Source organism: Talpa occidentalis, unplaced genomic scaffold (genome assembly GCF_014898055.3).
Source record: "Talpa occidentalis isolate TD23 unplaced genomic scaffold, MPIMG_talOcc4v2.1 talOcc4.14, whole genome shotgun sequence".
Classification (NCBI taxonomy): Eukaryota; Metazoa; Chordata; class Mammalia; order Eulipotyphla; family Talpidae; genus Talpa; species Talpa occidentalis.
The window spans coordinates 28,838,709-28,859,443 of NW_023601433.1; the positions used below are offsets into that span (position 1 = coordinate 28,838,709).

At 52.9% G+C, this 20,735-nt stretch overlaps 1 protein-coding gene across 1 annotated transcript in view; it reads left to right on the plus strand.

Moving 5' to 3' along the window:
- BCR (BCR activator of RhoGEF and GTPase) overlaps nt 1–18,621 on the plus strand; it is a 110,477-nt gene extending 91,856 nt beyond the window's left edge. The window contains exons 14-23 of the mRNA XM_037510248.2: nt 5–79; nt 2,561–2,658; nt 4,458–4,589; nt 11,717–11,776; nt 12,395–12,504; nt 13,233–13,372; nt 14,353–14,487; nt 14,904–15,009; nt 15,388–15,550; nt 15,962–18,621. Coding sequence (XP_037366145.1) covers nt 5–79; nt 2,561–2,658; nt 4,458–4,589; nt 11,717–11,776; nt 12,395–12,504; nt 13,233–13,372; nt 14,353–14,487; nt 14,904–15,009; nt 15,388–15,550; nt 15,962–16,051 — 1,109 coding nt within the window. The 3' untranslated portion in view covers nt 16,052–18,621. The remainder of the gene's footprint in view (nt 1–4; nt 80–2,560; nt 2,659–4,457; nt 4,590–11,716; nt 11,777–12,394; nt 12,505–13,232; nt 13,373–14,352; nt 14,488–14,903; nt 15,010–15,387; nt 15,551–15,961) is intronic.
- Nucleotides 18,622–20,735: the final 2,114 nt, after the last annotated feature.

Consider the following 20,735-nt stretch of genomic DNA (forward strand, 5'->3'; position numbering starts at 1 on the left):
ACAGATGATGAATCTCCTGGGCTCTGCGGGTTCCTGAATGTCATTGTCCACTCTGCCACTGGTTTTAAACAGAGTTCAAGTAAGTGACTGGTTTGGAGAGGAAGGTGACGGGGCACTGAGCCAGCGCCTCCATTCTGAAGTACTAATTGGGCCAGATGGGAACCAGGGATGTTGCTGAGATTACCATCAGGTGCCTTTGACCCCTGCCTGCTATGCTGGTGCTGTTTGATGCCCACTGGTGTGATGGTGGTTTCCCTGAGTAGGCACAGCACTTTCCCGGGGCCTGTCTCAGGCCAGAAAACTGGTAAGTTGCCCTCTGCAGGCACGTCTTGTAATTGCAGGAGCTACAGATTTTAAAAAACAGCCTAGGTTCTAAGCCAGGAGGGCCTTAGACGGCCTGGCCGGGGGTACCTTGACCCCGATTAGAATAGATTTGACTACTCTCAAGCTGAATGGTTGCCCATTTCTACCTTCCCCTCCAGGGGATGATTTCTCCACACGAGCTCTTAGGGCTCCTTGCAGGAGGACATAGGGCAGGTACTACATTCTGACATTTCCCACTATTGCTACAAGATAGGAAATCTCCGGTAATTCACAGAATAGAAGATATTTTACAAGCCATATGCATGATAAAGGACTCATATCCAGAATATAGGGAGCGCTCCTAACAGTTCTTACCAAGGAATCAACCCAGTAAAATACAATGAGCTAAAGATTTGTATAGACTTTTGCACAGAAATGCAAATAAGCACATGATAGGGTGCCCATCATCACAGGGAAAGGTAAGTGAAAGCCAGAGTGAGAGACCACATCCTGCCCGCTAGGACAGTGATAGTCAAGATGCACAGTGAGCGATGGTGATGGGGACATGGAGCACTTGGGGCCCTCAGCACTGTAGGTGGAGATATAAAATGGTGCGCCCACCCCAGGAGACAGCCTCACACTTTCATTCTTGAAAAGCTAAACTCAGCCTCCTTGGTGGCGCAAGGGGTTAAGTCTCAGCACTATGAGGCTGTCTGCAGCCATTGCAGCCGAGTTTGATCCCTGGCCAGAGAGCTACCCACATGGCTCAGCAGACCTCTCCTGACTCACCTGCTGCTCCCCTCAGCAGTGTATTTCATTAGATCCTCCTGTTCTGCTCCCCACTCGGTCTCTGGTGAATCCTCTCACCACCCCTCCCTACACCTCTGGCCTGTACGTCAGTTCTTGTATGCATAAATAAATAAATCTTAAAAAAAAAAGCTGAACTCACCTCTGCTGTATGACTCAGCAGCCTCACTCTTAAGTATTTATTCTGTAGAAATGAAGCAGTTGTGCATGTAGAGACTTGGACATGAGTGATAAACAGAACATGGTGTGTCCATGCATGGAGCACTGCTTTGCAATAAAAAGGAATGAACTGTTAGAGCCAGCAACATGGATGAACCTAAATAATTACACTAAACAAAAGATGCAAAAGATCTACACATATGAAGTTTTTAGAAAAGATGGCATAATAGGGAGTCTGGAGGCGTAATCTGATAGTTGGGGTGGGAGGATTGAGTGCAGAGGAACCCAAGAGGACCTCTTTGGTGAGGGCGGTGTCCCGATTGCTGGACTGAACCATCCTCAGCCTCTTCCCATACTCTTATGGGGGGTGGGTTCTGTGATGTGCGTGTCGCGCCTTCATGGAGCTGAAGCACACATGTAATTGTTTTTCTCTCTTTCTCTCGCCCCTCTGGGGCTCCATCTGGGTCTTTCTCACTAAGTGTACTCCCTCCCTCAACCTCCTGGGACCCTTCCTTCAACCAGGCAGATGATGCCTTTACTTCACCTTGCCCAATTCCAGAGGGAAAAAGCAGGGACCTAGACCTTCTTCCGCAGAAAAATGAATGCCTGCCTCTGTCCTCACTTACCTTCTATTACTTTCCATCCCACACTTTAAAGTCTGCAGACTGAACCTATTCCTGTGGCCTGAACCAGCGCGGGACAGCGCCTGCCACCCCACCGCCAGGCCAGAGCCTTTGTCCAGTTCACTGGTCTTGTCAGTGAAGTGCGGTTCTCAGTTGTTGTTGGAGTTCCTTGATCATCTCTGACCTCCTTCCATGCCCTTACCGGTGGTGTCCTCCCCGATCCTCACTACCAGGCCTCCCCCCAGCCTTGGCTCCTGCATCCCATGATTTTCCTGACACTGAGCTGCCTTCTATTCTCCATACTGCCCTGCAGCACCTTTGCCCCAACACTACCTAGTACAGCTCACAGTGGGGTCTGCCCAGGGCATAGGCATTTCCCCTTCACCCCCTTCAGGGTCCCCCACATAGTGACGTCATATTCACCTCTGCCCTCCCTCCAGTTCACTTAGGGGTTTGAGCCATGGTTGCTGATTGATGGGTTCCCAGCCACACTGGCAGGGTGAGGTGGAGTCACTGAGTGAGGGACGGATGTTTTATTTAAAAAAGAAAATTGAGACCATTTATTTTCTGGTTTCAATAGTAGTGCTGGTCTTATGGATAATGTGGTATCTGAAGTCATCTGTCACCCTCTGTCGTTGCCCCTCCCCCATTGTTGCCCTCCCCCGCAGATTTGTACTGCACTCTGGAGGTGGATTCCTTTGGGTATTTTGTGAATAAAGCCAAGACACGAGTCTACAGGGACACTGCAGAGCCAAACTGGAACGAGGTGAGGCACTACTTCTGCTGTGCTGGCCCCGGCCACCCTGGATATTTTCCACAGACAGTCTGAACCCTGAAGCTTCAGACCCTAAAGCTACCCGCAAGGGAACTCCACCAACATTCCGGGAATCTCCTGGGGGCGGGGCAGAGGCGGGGGCGGGGAGTGATGTGTCCAAGAGATTTTATTTTTGTGTTCCTCAGACTCTTACACACACACACACACACACACACACACACACACACACACACACACAGAAACTGCCTATTTTGCTGGAGAAGTGTTTGGAAAAAGAACTTATAAGGGCTTTCTGTCCTGCCTTTGTTACTACTGAGTGTTTACTTGGTAGGTTTCCATAGTGTCTTTTTCCTTTCGAGGTTGGAATGAGCTGGGCCTGACCCTGTCAGGATCTGGAAGCTTGAGGCTCTGCCCTTGGCACTGCGATGGGGACTTCCTGGGCTGAAGAGCCCTGTTTGCTTTTCCCAGGGCGCTGAGTCTATGTTCTTTGCTGCTATTTTTCCCCACCTTGGAGAGCTGCTGCAGAACCTGCTTCCCCTGCTGCTTGAGCCTTTGTGGATGGGGGTGATTGCAGAGAGCAAGTATTAAGGAAGTCCCGAGATCTGCGAGAGATGTCATTCCCCAGCTTCCAGAGCCCCTGTGGCCTTTGAAGCACCTCCTGCTTGAGGATGTGGGTGCAGGAAGCCTGGCTGTGGCGGGGAAGCAGACACCCCAGTGGTATGGCTAGTGGAGCTGTGGGGCTGGAACCAGGTCTCTTCAGCATCCGCTGCCTGACCGTGACACTTGCTGGACTGGGGTGCGGGAAGTCAGTAGACTCACCTGGTCTTTCAGTTCTGGGCGTCCCTGCAGAACGGGCTGCCTGCTGAAACAAGTGGGGAGCAGAGCCAAATGGGATCCATTGAAGAAGGCTTTGCAGGGAATGAGAGGGTATGACCCGGCAGGAGCAACAAGTAAGGAATTCTAGACACTCTGCCAAGATGCCAGGTATGAGCGAGGGACCAAGCCACAGAGGTTCTGGAGCAACAGGTCAACTGGCAGTCACCCTGCTTGTGATACAGATTATCCAAGGTCTCACCTGCCCCATACCCCACCTGCTCCTAGATTAAGAAATATTTCGCCTTTTTCCCCTTCACCTTCCTCTGTTTCCTCACTAAGAGCCAGTTGCAAAGGCATTGATGTGGAACGCAGGTTTGCTGAAGAAAGCATAGGGTTGATGGAGGAGAAGGTTAACCCCACACCCCACAGCAGACCACCCGAAAGTCTACAGGAGCAGTTATATTCTCTTAGGTCTCTCTCCTGTCACCTCCCTGCATCGAATTTTTTTTCTTCCACATAGAATTTTTTAATAGCAATTTTAGGTTCACAGTTAAACTGCCTCCGCATTCTACAAGATGCCCGTCTGTCAGCGCACCAGTTACATGGACGGTTATCACCCAAAGTCCATAGAACATCTGCATGTGCAGCCCACACCCCTGAATTCTGATATGGGTGGTATGGAGTCTGGCCTTTGAGAGACTGACTTAATGAGTTTGGGTTAGGTTTGCAAGGCATTTGCGGTTTCAGGAAGCTTCCAGGCTGGACCATGATGTGATGCTGAGTAGGTAGCTTCTGAGGGTCTGTGTTCCAGGACTAAATTGAGGAAGGTCTTGAGGCACGGTTCCCCCGGGGCAGCTGGGAAGCTGTCTGTTGAGGAGTCAAGGTTCAGAGGCCCCGTCTGACTGCTACGCTGAACAACATGCACTTGGACCCATCTGTGAATAGGAAATTTTCCTTCTTTCTTGGGGCTGCAGGAATTTGAGATCGAGCTGGAAGGCTCTCAGACCTTAAGGATATTGTGCTATGAAAAGTGTTACAACAAAATGAAGATCCCCAAGGAGGACGGCGAGAACACAGACAGGATCATGGGGAAGGGCCAGATCCAGGTGAGCCTGCGCCTTCTCTACCCCCTGCAGAGACATTTTCAGGCTCTGGACCTGCTCACACCACCTCCAGATTGTCTGTGTTCTTTTCTTGTTTAATTCAAGGACACTGAGTTGGCCTGACTTCAGCGGGGACAGGGGCCATGCCACTGGGCTTTCACAGTGAGGCAGACCCGGCTCTGAAAGATCCTCTCTGGGAGACCTAGGCTGGTGTCTTCATGGGTCCTTTCCTTCCCTTCCACTGGACTGAGTGTCTGTCTTACCCCCATCTTGTCCACCGACTTATTTTTCCAGCTGGGTCCTCAGCTCCTCAAGGTTAGGTGGCACCATATGCTAAGTGGGCAGTTAGGAGGCTACCTCTTCTTGGAAAAACACTGTGTCTCAGTGCTTGAAGTTACCTCTCTGGGTTAGACCCAGGTTTCTAAATGGGGCACCATAGATACTCCCCTAAGAGTTGACAGAAATGTCCCTGGTAGGCCAAGAAAATTGCCCATACAAGACCAGTGAGAGTCCCCAGGCCCTCAGGGAAAACCGTCTGCAAGTTGTCCCAGTGCTTGGAAGCTCCCCACCACCAGCTGTTGCATTCTTGGCAGACAAGAATCACCTGCAACCCTACCCGCACCACTCTGCACCCTATTTCGAGAAAACCCTGGTACCTACTTTTTTACAGGGCATCCTGTCAGATCCACCAGGTGGGTTCTTCCCAACCTGCCCTGGTAATGTACAGTGTTCACCCCTCACCTTTGTACCCTCCCACCCACGCCGACGTCCTCAGAGGAGGCCTCCAGTGGGTGTGGGTTTGGAGTTCCAGAAGCTGTGGGAGGACAGGGCTCTCCAGGAAGCCCCACCTCCCTTCCCTGAGAGCAGGAAGTGAAAATCCTTTTGTGGTGAAGTTCTGAGGAACAGGAATAATGGGGGGTGAGGAGAGGTGACTCTTCTCTGAGTAATTCGTTACCTTTGCTGGCGAGGCCCCTGTCATGCTCGTTGTCAGACCTCCATACGCTGCTGGGCTGGTCAGCAACTCAGGAGTACTTGCTGCCTGTTTTCCCAACTTGGGAGCTTGTTTGGGAGCCCAGTGGTACAGGCCTTTTGGGGACCCCTGTGCCTGGACACCTGCCTACCAACACCAGCCAGTAGACTGGGGGAGCGGGGAGAAAGGGGGAAGTGACCCCCAGCCCTACAAAGACACAGAGAGAGGAGGAAGCTCATGAAATCCCCAGGCTGTGTATTTTCCTAGGGGAGCCAGGTCCATGCTCCAGTGAGTCCACTAGGCTTGGGGTGTTCCTGGGGTACCGGCCTTAGCCGGTATAGGGAAGGTAGGATTTCCAGCCCCTCTCTCCGCCAGGGATGGTCTAGGAAGACCACACCTATCCAAGCTAATGTCCTGAACCAGAATCCTGCCTGTGGCTTAGATCTTGGGTGAGAAAGAAAGGGTTCCTCTTTGCTCCCCATCAACCCCATGCTCCATCAGGACCGTTGTAAGGTCTTGGATCAGGACAGAAACACAGGCCAGATTGTATTAGTTGTCCCACTTCTGGGGTCCTGATCAGGGGTCTGTGTTTGACCAGGTTCCTCCCTCCACCAGGGTTACCCTATGTGAGCTTGGTGAGGGTCCCACTGTGTTAGACACGTGTCCATCACAAATTTGGAAGTTGTGTGCCCATGTTGCGTGCCAGCTACTCCCCGTGGTGTTGGGGAGGACAGGAAAAGAACTGATACTTGCCGTCAAATTTCATTGACTCAAACCTTATCAGGAATCTCCTTGGCATAATACCACGGACTCTAACAAACTTTCTTTTTTAACTATATTTTTTAAAGTAAAACCCTTTTAACAGCCTCTGACTCCCTGGGGCATTCATGAGATCTGACCACTTGTTCCCATGTAGATATCGTTCACCCTCTTGGTTTTATGGGGAATCCCACAGAGTGGTCAGCCACATGGACCCTGATGGTGGATGCTGAGGCGGTGTTCAAATTTTGCTGTTCTGTGGGCACCCTTGTGCTGGACCCCTCTGAGAATTGAGTGTTTCAGTGACAGTCATAGCTATCTTCATTGACAGTCATTGACAGTGTTTCAGGACGGTCATACCTATCATTCTTCACCTCTATTTCGGCTGCCGCCCTGCTCCCCCTCCCTCTTTCTCTCTGTGTTTGCACCTGTGCTTCCTTCAACGCACCCAGCCTCTGAACTGCGTTATGCAGCCCCATGGTGAGCCCAGCTGAGGGCGCCAGCAGACTAGGTGCCAGCATCTTTTTTGCCCATCAGACAAGGCTAGGGAGGCTCATATTCCACCAATCTTTTGATTCAGATCATCTGAATCTTCCTCCACTGGATTCCCAGGCCTGGTGGGATCTGAATTCAGGGCCTGTGAGCAGTGTCATTGGGTTCCTGGGGGGTAGGGACAGGGCAGAGGGACCCTCCGAGGAAAAGAAGGAGACAATACTCGCTGTTGTCTTTCATTGAATCAAACCCTGTCGGGAAATTCTTTGCCCCAATACTACTGATGTAACAAACTTTTTAAAAACCTATGTTTATTTTTCTTTAAGTTAAACCCATTTAACAATATCAGGAGGAAGTCATCAGATTATCACAAATTACCTTTTAAACCTATGCTTTTTTGTTAAATCTCAAGGTTGAAGTCTTCAAACATTATGTTTGAGCACTATGAGTGATAGTTAACAAAATACTTCTTTTACCACAGTGCTCTGCGACAGTCCAGGGGTAACAGGCGAGCCCCCTTCTCTGTCATGTAGAGAGGAGCAGTAGGCTGTGAGGGGCTTGTGAGGGGTGTCTCTTGAGTGGACCCATGACCCCTGCTCCTTGCCAGCGCCCTCCCTGGTGTTCTTCCTGCTGGCGCCAGACAGGAGGTGGGGCGGAGCAGAGGATGTGGACTCCATAATTATTCGTCACACTTGTTGAAAGGGCAAGGCAGACTTTATTCTAAATGTAGACTTTTATTTATCAACAAGTCTGATTTTAGAATATTTGTATCACTGCCAGACGATTTCCTCTTTCCAATTACGGTCACCCTCTCCCCACCCCCAGCCCTAGGCTGCCTATAGCTTTACCCACTCACCTCACCATTTGTCTTTTGCAACTGACTTTTCCACTTAGCGTGATGTTGTTAAGGGTCATTCACATCATCTAGGGATGACCTTTGTATGGCTGAGTTAGATTCCATCGTGTGTATTCACATTCCAAGTTGTGTGTGTTCCTCAGATCGTGGACTCTGAGCTGTTTCCAGCTCAGGTCTGTTAGGGTTCACTCTGCTGTGTGAACTTCGTGTGGCTGGGTGTTTTCATTCTTCCTGTGTGGATACCTGGAAGTGGAACGCTGGACCGTGCAGCCAGTTTTCACTGCAAGGAGCTGTCCTGCTTTCCAGCATGATGGCCCCATTCACTGCCCCACTGCCCCAGTTCTCATTCCTCTATACCCTTGCCAGCACTCATTACCAGGGCATATGGAATTAAAGAGAGAGATGGCAGGGCTCACGAGAACAGACTGTAGTAATAAAAGGAGACAATAGTGGGACTCCAATTTCTCCCTCTGGGAGATTCTTGGGTCATCTTCTAGAATGAAGACCCACTCCAGGGAGTAGGTTATGGTGCTAACAGGTGGAGCTCAGTCAGGAGAACTGCAGAAGCCTAAGGAACCATCCTGGGTGCTGACAGTAGGCTTGGAAGAAACTGCAGTCAACAAGAGGCAAGGGAGGAGGGAACAGGTATTTCCTACCTTGGACAATTTAATTCTGTCCCAACCTCCAGCCAAGGGTGGGTAAGAGAATGCCCTATGGTTGTCCATTGGTGATCCACCAGTCATGCCTGCTCCAGTGCAGGCAGGACAATGCCAGGTCCTCACCCAGGTCACTCAGGGCAGCTCTCAGCACCTGTCCCACTTGGGCTTTGCCCTTCCCCCTCACTAGTCCCGCCCAAGAGTGGACACCAAAGGCTGGTTTCTAGGCAGACCGTGGGGCACCCTCACCAAACCACCTGCCCACAAGGCCCTTACCTTGCCCAATTATGGGAGGAAAAAGCAGGGGCCTAGACCTTTTTCCTCAGAAAAATGAGAGTCTGCCCTGGCTGAGTTCCCATCTCTGAGTAGCATCCTCAGCCTCAAGACCTCCAGGGGACCCTAATGGGCATCCCAAGTACTCTCAGGTTTCCCCTCTACTGCCATTTCCTGGTCCTTTCCCTGTCATCTGTTTTTCCAAAGCCAGGTCCCTCACTTGTTTACTTCTCTGGTGCTTTAAATAGTCACATGAGAGAGTGAGCTGACCGTGAATGGGGCCGGGCTGAGCCGAGGGCCTCATGGTAGTGTTATTCTTCCTCCTGCTTCCGCTCTGCTTGCACACTGTGTTCTTTGGCACTCTGCCAGCATGGGGATGGCCTTTCTCACTGGACAACTGTCCTGAGGCTGCTTTGAAGGTTGGGGAGCCCAATGAGGAGCCCCCATGGCACATGGGGGCCAGTACATGCCACAGCCCCTCGGGCTAGTGACAGTGGGCTGGACAGCAGTACTAGGGGTGGATGGTGGGCTGAGCCTCCTCATCACTGGGCCTGCTATGCTCTTAGGGATGGGGGCTGAGGGCTGTTCTTTGCCCTAAGTTTATCCATCAAGGCAGTACATGGCATTATTGGGGTGACCAGCTAAAGTGATGTGGGCCTGGGTGGGGGGTGGTCAACAGAGCACATCCAGCCATGAAGTAGATTGACCTGGCAGACATGTGTTAGTCAGTATCTCCAAATGCACCCACAGGAAACTGGCCACTAGAGAAGGAAGTTTGATTTTTCTGGAGAAAAACCATGACATGTTGCAATTCCCGTAACCAATAGGCCTCTGGTGGGGGTGGGGGGGTGCGGGGGTGGTTTTTCCATACATAGACAAAAAACCAGAACCCAGGGATGACAAAAGCTTTGACCTTGGTGAGCCAGACTACGGGGGTGGGGCTTCCTGCAAAGGCTGATTAAAAGGCAGCGGAGGCCGGGAGCTCACTGTGCAGCCGTGCTCCTGTCCATCTGTGCTCCCGTCCAGCTGCTGCAGCCTCTGAGAGCATCAGGCCTGAGGATGCGAGAGACACCGTTCTCCCCTGCTGCTCTGCTGGGCCTCCTTCGGTACCTCCACCCCAGCCGACCGCGCCGGAGCCGGGTGGGCTCTGCCGAAAAGCACCTGTGTGTTCACAGCTCTGCCCTGTGGACCCACATTCGAAACCTCATGCGCAAGGGCAAGGTGGGCGGCAGGTGTGCTGTGCTTTCCCTGGGTGGGTGCGCTAGGGGTCTTGTGGCCTGGATGGCTCAGTCATCTGAGCCAGAGATGCCTCTCTCTGTCCTGCTGCTTGTCAGATGTGTCTGCCAGTTCTGGGCTCTGCAGGGAAGACGGGTTAGGGTGTGTCCTGCAAAACCTGCTTGTATTTTCCTTTTTTGCCTCTCCCAGTGGTGGACAGTAAACTCTCCCTTCCCCTGGGGGCAGGAGGAATGGCCCCCTGCTGCCTCCCTTCCTGGGGTGACCAGGACATGGGAAGAGTTGGGGGTAACAGACCAGCAGTGTACTCCTTCCCTGCCTCTTCCTTACCTGCCAGTCCCCCACCCCCATCCCCCCCCCCCCGCTGTGAGGCAGTTACCTCTGGGGTTCACTTGAAGGGGATGTGCCATTTGGGTGCTGTCTTTTTCTCTGTAGTTGGGGACTGCCTGGTCCCTGCTCACAGGCCTTGCCCCTCAGTGGTAGAGGTCCCTGTGGCCCGAGAGGATTGCCCCTAAAAGCCTCCTGGACAGATGCAGAGTGAGAGCCCGTGACCACACAGTCCCGGAGGAAGACACTCTGCCATCTTTTGTTTTTCTGTGTCAATCTGGCTGTGTATTTCAGAACCTTGGAATGTTGACCAATATGGCCTAGAAGCAGAGGGGAGATGGGCCGTCCCCCACATGTGCCTGTGCTGAGCCTTCTGTGCTGAATAGGTGTGGGGGACAGGCCCGGGTACACTTACCTGCAAGGCAGATGCAGCTGGGCCTTGTTTTCCTCACCTGAACACAGCCCAGGTGGCTCTTGGCTCTCCGTCCCCTTGAATGGGTAAATGTGAGATGTCTGTCCCGAGTGCCCCTCTGGAGCTGGCACTATGCTTAGTACAGTGTGTGTGTACATGTTTGTGTGCACATGTGTGCAGGAATCCTGAGGCAAGGTGCCTGCTCTTAAGTGACTCGCCAGCAGCAGATTTGAACCATCATCCACAGCAAGTAATGACACCCCAAGGTCCTTTATGAGGACCATCAGGTCATATGTCAGACTGACACTTCACCCAGCTTCACATCATCATCACTTGGGAGGTTCCAGCTATGTGAACCCCAGGTCCCACCTTGAGTTGCTAGTCTGACTCTCCTGTTGAAAGCCAGGGAGGCATCTTTCTAACAAGATCTCCCCAATCATCTGTGCTAGCATGCTGGCGTGGAGCATGTGCTTCCCAAAGGTGGGAGGTGGAGCCTTCGTGGATGGGGGGCATGCGGATTGACCACAAAGATTGGGGTGTCTTATAACAGCACGGACTGTTAGGTGACAAACAGCATGGTCCTGCAGAATGGTACTGGGGTGGGGGCAGGGACTGCAGAGGGGCTTCTTCCAACTGTGTGATTTGGGGCCAGGCTCTGGGTCCTTCTGGACCTGATCCTAAAGCACAGGACCGACTCGGCTGGAGGCAACTAAGGTGTCTCAGCTCATAGTCTTGGATGCCATGCCCTCAGGAAGTTGATACTGAAATTGAACTAACCAAAGTGTCATGTAAACCAACTGCTTAGCCTCCACTGAGCCGCATGAAGCACCTGTGATGGTTGGTGACAAGAAGCAAGCAGGTGGCTTCTAGCTCCTGGATTGCCACCACAGACTTTAGTTTCCATCAGGATTGGGACAGAGGGGAGAGCAGAATGCAGTGTCCCTGAAATGTCACTGATGCATATCCAGGGTGAGCCTGAGCCCCAGGCCACAAAGGTCTTGAGAGCAAACTCTAAGCTTCCAGGGGTCTCTAGCAAGCCCTCTTTTCTCCCTGGACACCTGGGCCTCATGAGTCTGGTTGTGATTACAACTTAGATGTGGAGAAACAGCTGTTGCCCATAGGGCCTCTGATAACCATGATCCCTCCTTTCAGCTGGACCCCCAGGCCCTGCAGGACAGAGACTGGCAGCGCACTGTCATCGCCATGAACGGGGTATGTACCAGATTCCAGAAGCTGATGGTGGCCCTGATTCTGTCCCAAACAGTCAGAAGGAGGCTAAGCCTGGCCTGGTATCTGACAGGGAGTGTGACTGGAACAGGGAGAGACCCTTGGAGCAGAATCGCCATGTGCCTGGAGTCAACTTGGGGGCTGACCTAGTAGCACCTGGGTCTCAACCCCGGGGTCTGCCCATAGAAACTGAGACCCCAATCAGTCTGGGGTCTGTAGGCCTTAAAAAAAAAAAAAAAAAACACTACCACCCACCAAAAATGGTCTGGGCTGAATATTAATATTTGATAGATAAATCATGGCTTTTTGTTGTATTATTCATTTTACTTTTTCCCAAGTTTATTATTGTTAAGAAAGAGAAGCAGTGGTGTTTGGCGGGGGGAGGGAGTGTTCTGCAGAAGCTGGTCCTTAACTCATCCTAACCATCCAAGCTCTTGCCGGCTTGGGTGGAGCCACCCTGCGCTGGCACTTGGCTTACTTACTAGGGGGTATGCGGGTGAGGGTGGTGGGTTTGAAAGATTTTCCGAGACCTGGGGGCCCCTGGGAACTCAGACGGTGAGGACCAGGAAGGTGAAGGGACCCTGCTCCGTTTTTCTCCTTCAGATTGAAGTGAAACTCTCAGTCAAGTTCACCAGCAGGGAGTTCAGCTTGAAGAGAATGCCTTCCCGGAAACAGACAGGGGTCTTCGGCGTCAAGATTGCCGTGGTGACCAAGTGAGTGACTGGGCATTTGGGCCTCTGCGTTATGTTCCTACCCCACCCACCTACACCCCCCCGCCCCCGCTACAGTGTTCCTGGAGGAAGAGTGGGTTTGGGTCTCCCCTCTCGTCCGCAGCACAGTCACTGCTCAGGACTCTGTGCGTGTGTCGCTGTCTCTGTGTTCACTGCAAAGCTTGTTCCCATTAACCAACTCAGAATTGTCCTTGTCCCTTTCCATGGGTGGCGGCTCCCGCACAAGTCCCGAAAGCACACAGTGGTGGGGTTTTCTTTCCTCTCTTGGCATTTATCGTGATCAGGCATCCTGCTGAATGTGGCAGCCACAGTCCTTTGTTACAGGTCAAGCCTCTGTGTTGAGTTGAGGGCAGTTTTCGGGGACACAGACCCTTCCTCCCAGAAACCTCTTGACCTTCTTGAAAAGAACATGTACAACTTGGGGCTCCCTGCTACTTGGGGCTCGAGGGAACGCCCAATTAAGATACAGCACTGATCATCATGAGCTTGTAGATTGGAGGGAAAATGCACAGAAGACCTGTGTGCACACAGACTCAGGCGCATTATCCCCCCTTCCAGGTGTCCAGGTGTGCAGGCAGGTGATGCGTGGAGGGGCCAGTGAGAACTAAGGCCATCCTGGAAGGCCTCTGCCCATCCCCAAGGACTGCCTGCTGTCCCCAGGGCCCCAGCCTGAACTGCCAGGCCTTGAGTGTGTTTCCTCTTCCCTGCAGGAGGGAGAGGTCCAAGGTGCCCTACATCGTGCGACAGTGCGTGGAAGAGATCGAGCGGCGGGGCATGGAGGAAGTGGGTATCTACCGCGTGTCCGGAGTGGCCACGGACATCCAGGCCCTGAAGGCGGCCTTTGACGTCAGTGAGTGTCAGCCAGGTCTTTCAGGGTAGTGCTGGGGTGTGTCCCCTTCAAGGTGTAGGTGTGGTGCCCCCTCTGTGGCCCATGCCTGTGATGTCATGCTTTACACCTTTTCTTCATTTACTGCCTTATTTTTTAAATGAAAAGATGTGGGGGTATGAGAGGAGATTCTGCAGAAGCCACTTCTTTACCCATCCTAACCATGCATGTGTGGTTCTTACTGAGTTGGGCTGAAGACAGCCATACACTGGGGACTTAGCCTGTTCGCTTGGAGAAAAGAGGTGTCGACCGAAACCCAAGGGTCAGTGAGGGCTGACCACCCTGTCCACTCTGAGGCTGAAGCAGAGCAAAGGGTTTTGAGGTGAACCAGCACCTGCTGGCTGGTGTTACGGGTCCCCAACTCCCTGGCCCTCACACGCTGTGAAGTCAGCAGGACTGCCCCAATGCCAGATGAGGACACTGAGACCCCAGAGAACCCTCAAGATGGAAGGTGGCAGGGCCTTTGTGCCTGACTGCTTCTCCCTCCCTGGCTTGGAGCCTGGAAGGCCAAGTAGCCCTAGGTGGATCCTGCCACAGTTGCAGCTCCCTCCAGGTGACCAGTGTGGGTCTGGCCTGTGGTGCCAAGGGCCAATGGCCACCTGACCCTGAAGGAAAGGTGCTGGCTCAAATACAGAAATGGAACCAGTAGTTTCAGGTGGCTTCCTGTTCTCAGATTCGCTGGTGGCTGTTCCACCACTGTGGGGTAGAGCTGCCTTCTGCTCAGGCTCCCTGTCTGTCCTCTGCCCACAGCCTCCACAGCCTTGCACAGGAAGGGAGGTGTGGGGAAGACATCTGGGGAGGATGGTAAGGACGAGTGAGATCAACTACCAAAAAGGAGGAACCTAAAAAGTGGTTGGTGCAGATTGTGTTTAGCTTAGACAGGAGAGTGGAACCCAGTTAGGGGTCCCTAAATAGGCCATGCCTCATTTCTGTGCTCTTTCCAGATAACAAGGACGTGTCAGTGATGATGAGTGAGATGGATGTCAATGCCATTGCTGGGACCTTGAAATTGTACTTCCGAGAGCTGCCTGAGCCTCTTTTCACTGATGAGTTCTACCCCAGCTTCACAGAGGGCATCGGTGAGTCTGTGAGGTGTCTCCCCACCTCTCCTGGTGTCTTGGAGGTGGGTGGGGGGGCGTCAGTGGTGAGGCAGGGGAGGAAAGTTATGCCCCCTTGTCCATGGCCTGCATTTCAGCCCCAGAATCTGCAGGGACTGAGAATTAAACCAGCCATGGAAGTCCCATCCCCAAAGGAATACCCGCTGTGCCTGTCTCTCCAGAGACACCAGAGGGTAAAGCGGCCGTGCACATGCTGTGGAGGCTCTCTAGGCTGCAGTCCGCCTCCCTGGAGCACACCAGCACCAGTGTTGTGTGACCCAGGGCATCGGCGAGCCCTAACTGTGTCCTCTTTGACATGGTATTCTGGTATTCTCCAGACTCTGGAGAGGCCTCCAGCCTATGGTATGACCCTGAAAAGTAACACCCCCTTTCTGTAGCTCTTTCAGACCCTGTTGCAAAGGAGAGCTGCATGCTTAACTTGCTGCTGTCGCTCCCAGAGGCCAACCTGGTGACCTTCCTCTTCCTTCTGGACCATCTGAAAAGGTAGCCTCAGCCCTTCCTGGGGGGTCCCTCCTCCTATACGCTGCTGGCTCTGTCAGCCTCCCTAGCACCTAGGGCCTTTTCTGCCCACCCTGGCTGCAGTTACCCTGTGGGTATGGGCACCATTGCCAGCCTCCTTCTCTGCCTTACGTGAAGCGTGAGGTGCTTTGGCTAAAGCCCTCAGTGAACTCAGACAGCCCCAACCCAGTCATGACTTAGAGCTAGTCCAGCTACCTGCTGGCCTCAGTGCTCTTTATCCTGGGCCCTCAGAAACCCAGAAGAACCAGGAGTGGGTTTCCTTTCAGCATAGGTGGGGGCTCTCATGCACATTCACTACTGAGGGCGGTGTCCAAACAGCATCCTCTACTTGGTCCTTCGCAGGGTGGCAGAAAAGGAGACGGTGAACAAGATGTCCCTGCACAACCTTGCCACAGTCTTTGGCCCCACGCTGCTCAGGCCCTCGGAGAAGGAGAGCAAGCTCCCTGCCAACCCCAGCCAGCCCATCTCCATGACCGACAGCTGGTCCCTGGAGGTCATGTCCCAGGTATGAGGAGACAGCAGCTTCCAGCCCATGCTGCCCAACCTTGCAGAGGGGGCCGCTGCCCACCCCATTCTGGATCCCAGTCATTCCCACCCAAATTGGACTGGAGGTGGGGGCAGCGATGAGGTTCAGAGAGGAACTCGCTTAGGGACAGTGCCTAGGAGGGCCAGGAGAGCCAAGGCCGCTGCTCTTCCCTCTGCACCTTACTGGGCTTCTCAGGATCTTCTCCGCCTGGTGGTCTTTCAGTTCCACCCAAACCCCTTGTGTGAGAGGCTTGTAACAACATTACAAGGGGCCGTCAGCACCGTGAACTGGACTTGTCGCTCTCACCAGGGCTTTGACCAGGAAGACCAGCCTGCAACCCTGTGTACACACCTTCTGAGCACGCCCTTTCTCCTCTCTCTGTCCCTGCAGGTCCAGGTGCTACTGTATTTCCTGCAGCTAGAGGCCATCCCTGCCCCGGACAGCAAGAGACAGAGCATCCTATTCTCCACTGAAGTCTAGAGGCCCAACTCCATGTCCAAGTGACTGACAGAATGACCTAGAAACCTCCTGGAGAAAAGTGCCCATCCACAGAGCGGGAACCAGACCTTCTGGAGGAGTAATTGGGCACAGGGCCAGCCGTCTGCCAAGAGACACCTACCCAAGACAAAGGGCCAAGTGGCCTGGGCAGTTCTGGGCCCCCCAACAGGTGCACCTGCGACCTCCCTGTTGGCCTTAGACTGTGGTTTTTGACATTGCCACCAGAGGGCGCACCAAGCCAGCATGTTTCGCCGTGTGCAGGCCTGGCAGGTGGTCTGGCTGGGGACCGGGCGAAGGGAGTGGTTTTTATGAACTTAATTTACCAGAGTATAAAAGATTTCTACTGGATCAAGATGCACCCTCTCCAGGGAGAAGGGAACACGACTAGATTCCCTCACTATCGTGTCTTGAATAAACACTGCTGCTGCTTCGTACCATGGGGGCCACAGCCCTTCCCTGTGCGGGTGGGGCATTTCCATTTTCCTGACTTAGAAGTTTGACTCCATTAGTAACAGGGTGTGAAAGGCTAAGTCAACACTGTGTCGCGAGTGACCCCTTAACCTCCTGTTTCTTTTATAGAAGGATCTCTGTACAGAACAGGGTCTTCTTCCTCTCCTACCCCGTTGCTTTGTTTTGCTGTTCATGTGCCCCCTCAAAAGGCAGCCCCAGTGGATGTCCAGGATGGACACCAGGCCAGGAAGCCCAGGCTGTGCACTTTATGGTTTGTTCTCCGGAGAGAGAGCAGCTCCATCTGCCACCCTAACTGCCCACTCGCCAGGCACGCGCTCCTTTGGCTTTAAAAGGCCTGGTCTCTGGCTTCCTCCAGCCTGTGGCCCTCTGCCAGCTCTCTCCCTTCCCCCTCACCCACCCTCCCTAATGGCTTCATTCCCTGCTCTCTGCTGAACAAACTCAGTAAACTTTTGTAAGTTTCCTCTCAGCTGCAGCTTGCTGACAGCTTGTTTTAAACTTTGATCTGAATAGCCTTTTGATACTTGAATATTTTTAAGTTTTATACATAGTTTCTAATTTTTTTCCTAACAGATTCAGATACCTAATAAGATATTAGAATGTATTCTGTGGACAATCTGAGTCCCAGCAGCATTTTGTCTTCCTCCAAGCGCCAGCTCTGCTTTTGCCAGGAGCCATTTCTGAGGCCTCTTGAGCATGGGGACTGTGGGGGGGCTAGGAACAGGGGCTGCTCTGTGGGCCAGGCTGAGGGTGGAGCACTTCCACCCCAGAGTGGCTGGAAGGACAGGCCCACCCGCTGACTGCTCCCCGCACTCTGTGTACCTGTGCAGAAGCCAGGACGCTCCTGGCAACCTCCTGTGGGTCCGACTTGGAGAAGAAAACAGTTTTTTTTTAAAAAAACAAACCTATGAAAATGGCATCTTTTTTTTTTAAAGAGAGGGTTTGGGGTGCGGAAAAAAGGAAACAGACAATTTCCATGCCTCTGTTTTTCAGGGTCTTTCAGGAAGAGAGGGTGTAGCAAATCTGACCCAGGAAAAGCTGGTTGTCCCAGGACTGTCCCAGTCACCAGCGGCACTGCCCCACGATCCTGCCTGTGTGCCTGGTGGGCGTGAGCAAGTCCTTGCCCGGTGTGTCTAAGGGTAGTACCTGCCTGAGGTCACAGTGGTTGGGGGGCCATGCACCCCCACTCTCCCCTTGCATGTGGATCTGCCAAGGCAAAGGCCAGAAAATGAAGTCACGTGAAGGTGTTAGGTCTGCACACTGTACTTAGGTAGCTGTAGTTTTCTTGCAAGGGGGATAGATGTATTTAAATCATCTGTTGGGCCTGGCTGTTGGGGTGAGGGCAGGGAGCAGGTGGCTACACTCTGCACATCTCTGGAGTCAGTGGGTTTCTCAGGCTCCATCACTGGGCTCCTCTGGCCCGGCTACGCATCCGGCCATCTTCCCAGACAGCAGCCTGGGTTCCTGGATACAGCAGGACCAAGGAGTGTTTGCTGAATGAAGAAGTGAATGAATGTGGAGTGAATGAAAGCCTTGGAGCAAGAGTCCCTACAAGATGAGCCATTTAAGGTGGGGTCACAGGGAATTGCAGACCAGACCCTCGACTGGGCCTGGGAGCCTCCAGCCTTCCTGATGAATGCTGGCTGAGCTGCCTTCATGCGCATTTGCTCTCGGAGCTGCAACTCCACTCCAGACGGTGCTCAATATTTCTTGGGGCAAGGGAGGAAGGGGGGGCCACACAAGATGTGCCTCCCTGGACATTCCTACAGAAATACCATGACCAGGTGGCTATTACTGTGCTGGAGGCACCAGGCAAGAGTCACACAAGTCATTTCTGAGGTAATTCTCCCAATAGCCACCTAAGCAGAGAGTTCCACTTTGGAGCTGGGGTAACAGGCCAGAGCCTCACTTGGAATCACCCAGCTGAAAAGACACTGAGTAGAGGCTAAAACCCCTTCCTCTTTAAAAGATTTTATTTATTTATACAAGCACTAGGTACAGTCAGAAGCAGGGGAAGGTGAGAGAATTCACCAGAGCCAGAGCGGGTAGCAGAGCAGGCAGAAGGACCGAAGTACACTGCTGAGGGGAGCAGCGGGCGGCAGGAAAGGTCTGCGCGCCATGTGGGACCCTCGCCTAGCGGCCAAGGATCGAACCGGCGCTGCAGAGGCTGCGGGCAGCTTCGCAACCCAGCGCTCAACCACTGCACCACTGGGGAGGCCCAATTTCAGGTTTCTTGTAGAGTTGGAAGCCCCCGGCCCTGACACCTCAGTGAACCAAGGGGACAGAATCATCCTCTGTGACTGGGCCTTGGCCTGACAAGAAAAAGCCAGCCCTGCGTACTGTGGGCCCTCCAAGACATGGGCCAGCCTATCTCCTGGCAGGATGGACTTTCTCTCTGGGCACCAGGACCAAAGGCTCCTGGAACTTGCGATCAGGGAGTTCCCTCCCAAGGCCTCTGGATGCAGCTTCCTTGCAAGGCAGCCCTGGGTTGAGGGGGAGGGGGACGCAGTTTAATAGACACTGGATTCTAATCCTTGCTCTGCCTCACTTAAGGGCAGGGAAGGAGGTAGTTTCTTTTCTCCTTAGTTTCCTAATCAAAGGGTGACAATAATCCTGCCTCATCTGGAGTTGCAAGGATTCAAAGCATGTGTTCAGAGGAGAGACTTGGTTAAGTACCCAGCACTTAATTGTTGACAGGGCCCATCATGAACACATTGCAGTCATTGGCTCCTCGCCTCTGCCTACAGTTCCCTCTGCCTCGTAGGCCCAATTGAGTGCAACTCAACTGTTCCCTAGAAAACCCTTCTTTACCCACTGTTTGGCTGGGGTGTCCCTAACTGGGGCTCCCGCAGCAATGAGAGGTTCACACCATCAGACCCAGGCCAGTGCTGGGACTAGACATGAACTGCAGCCGTGTGCCAGTGCCTGTGCACGCTGACTGGCCTGAGGACGGAGCCCTGTGTTCTAGGGCTCCCTGAATTTGGTCCTCTGCTACACAGCGACTACTCAAATGTGGGGGGCTCCCTTCTACCCAAAGCAGCTAAACTGAGCTGCCCTGAGCTCCCTGAAACAAGTTCTACCAGCTCCAGCTCCAGCTGGCATTGTGGTTGCCATAGTGTGTGTGCTAGATTTTGAACTTAAAAGAGAACTAACTATTGCTTCAGCCTTCTCTGATTCTGAATCTGGAGATCAGGTACTTTTTTCTCACTTGAGCTTGAAAAAGTCTTTTGGCTCTTCGAGTAGAGCTGACTGAAGTACTTATTCTAGCTTTCAAGCTTGAATGAGCTGTGTCTTCACCTGCTCTGGCTCAGGAGCTGTGGAGGGCTGTAGAATTTGAGCTGGCACTAGCTGCTGAAGTTCTAGAGGTTGCTCTGGATTAAATGCTGTAGACCCAGGGAAAGTCATATTGTGACTGCCTTTCCATGTGTCTTCACAAACCACGACCATCAGTGAAGTCCCAGCCAAGGATCTACCTAAGGACACCCTCCCTGACAGCAGCCAGGGGGAACACTCATTGTTCCTGACCCAACCCAGCCCCTAGAACCTCTGTTATGTGTGTCCCAGACCATGCTTACCCCACCCCCACCCCCACACACATTCTACTCAGGGGCCTGAGGAACTCCAGCTAGTCCAGGACAGCACAGTTCTCTGGTTCTATGCCAGGCCTATTGCCCATATGTCATCAATACCTTCAGGGAAGGAAGCTCTGGGGCTGGTAAAAATCACTGTGTACTTGTTTCCTGAGGTGCCAGGATGAGGGAGATGGCGCTGGCAGCAATAAGGTGGGAGCAGTGTCACAGACCTGCAGGGTCCTAAAGTACACCTGCAGGGCACCTCCCACTCGATTTCAAGGCAGAGACATGCCTCGTTACGGGGAGGGAATGCCAAAAAACATTTGGAAATGAGACCCTTGATCAATAGTGTGGTCACCTCTGCTGCTTCTGGGAAGCCTAACCCGCCTCTCTGTGCTGCTCTGTCCCCTCCTCAGTGTAATGTCAATTCTGTGAGGGCAGGAGTGCGTCTGCTCTATTCATCGCACTCACTAGCACAAAGATACTCCACGAGTAGCTGGCCAAAGAGGGAACAAGCCAACTTCTGTGCAGGCTTCCAAAGCTGCCTAGTACCTGGACTTCAGCTCATGCGCATGCATGTGGCCTTTCACTGGGATCCCCACATAGGCCTCTTCCTCCTGCTGCCA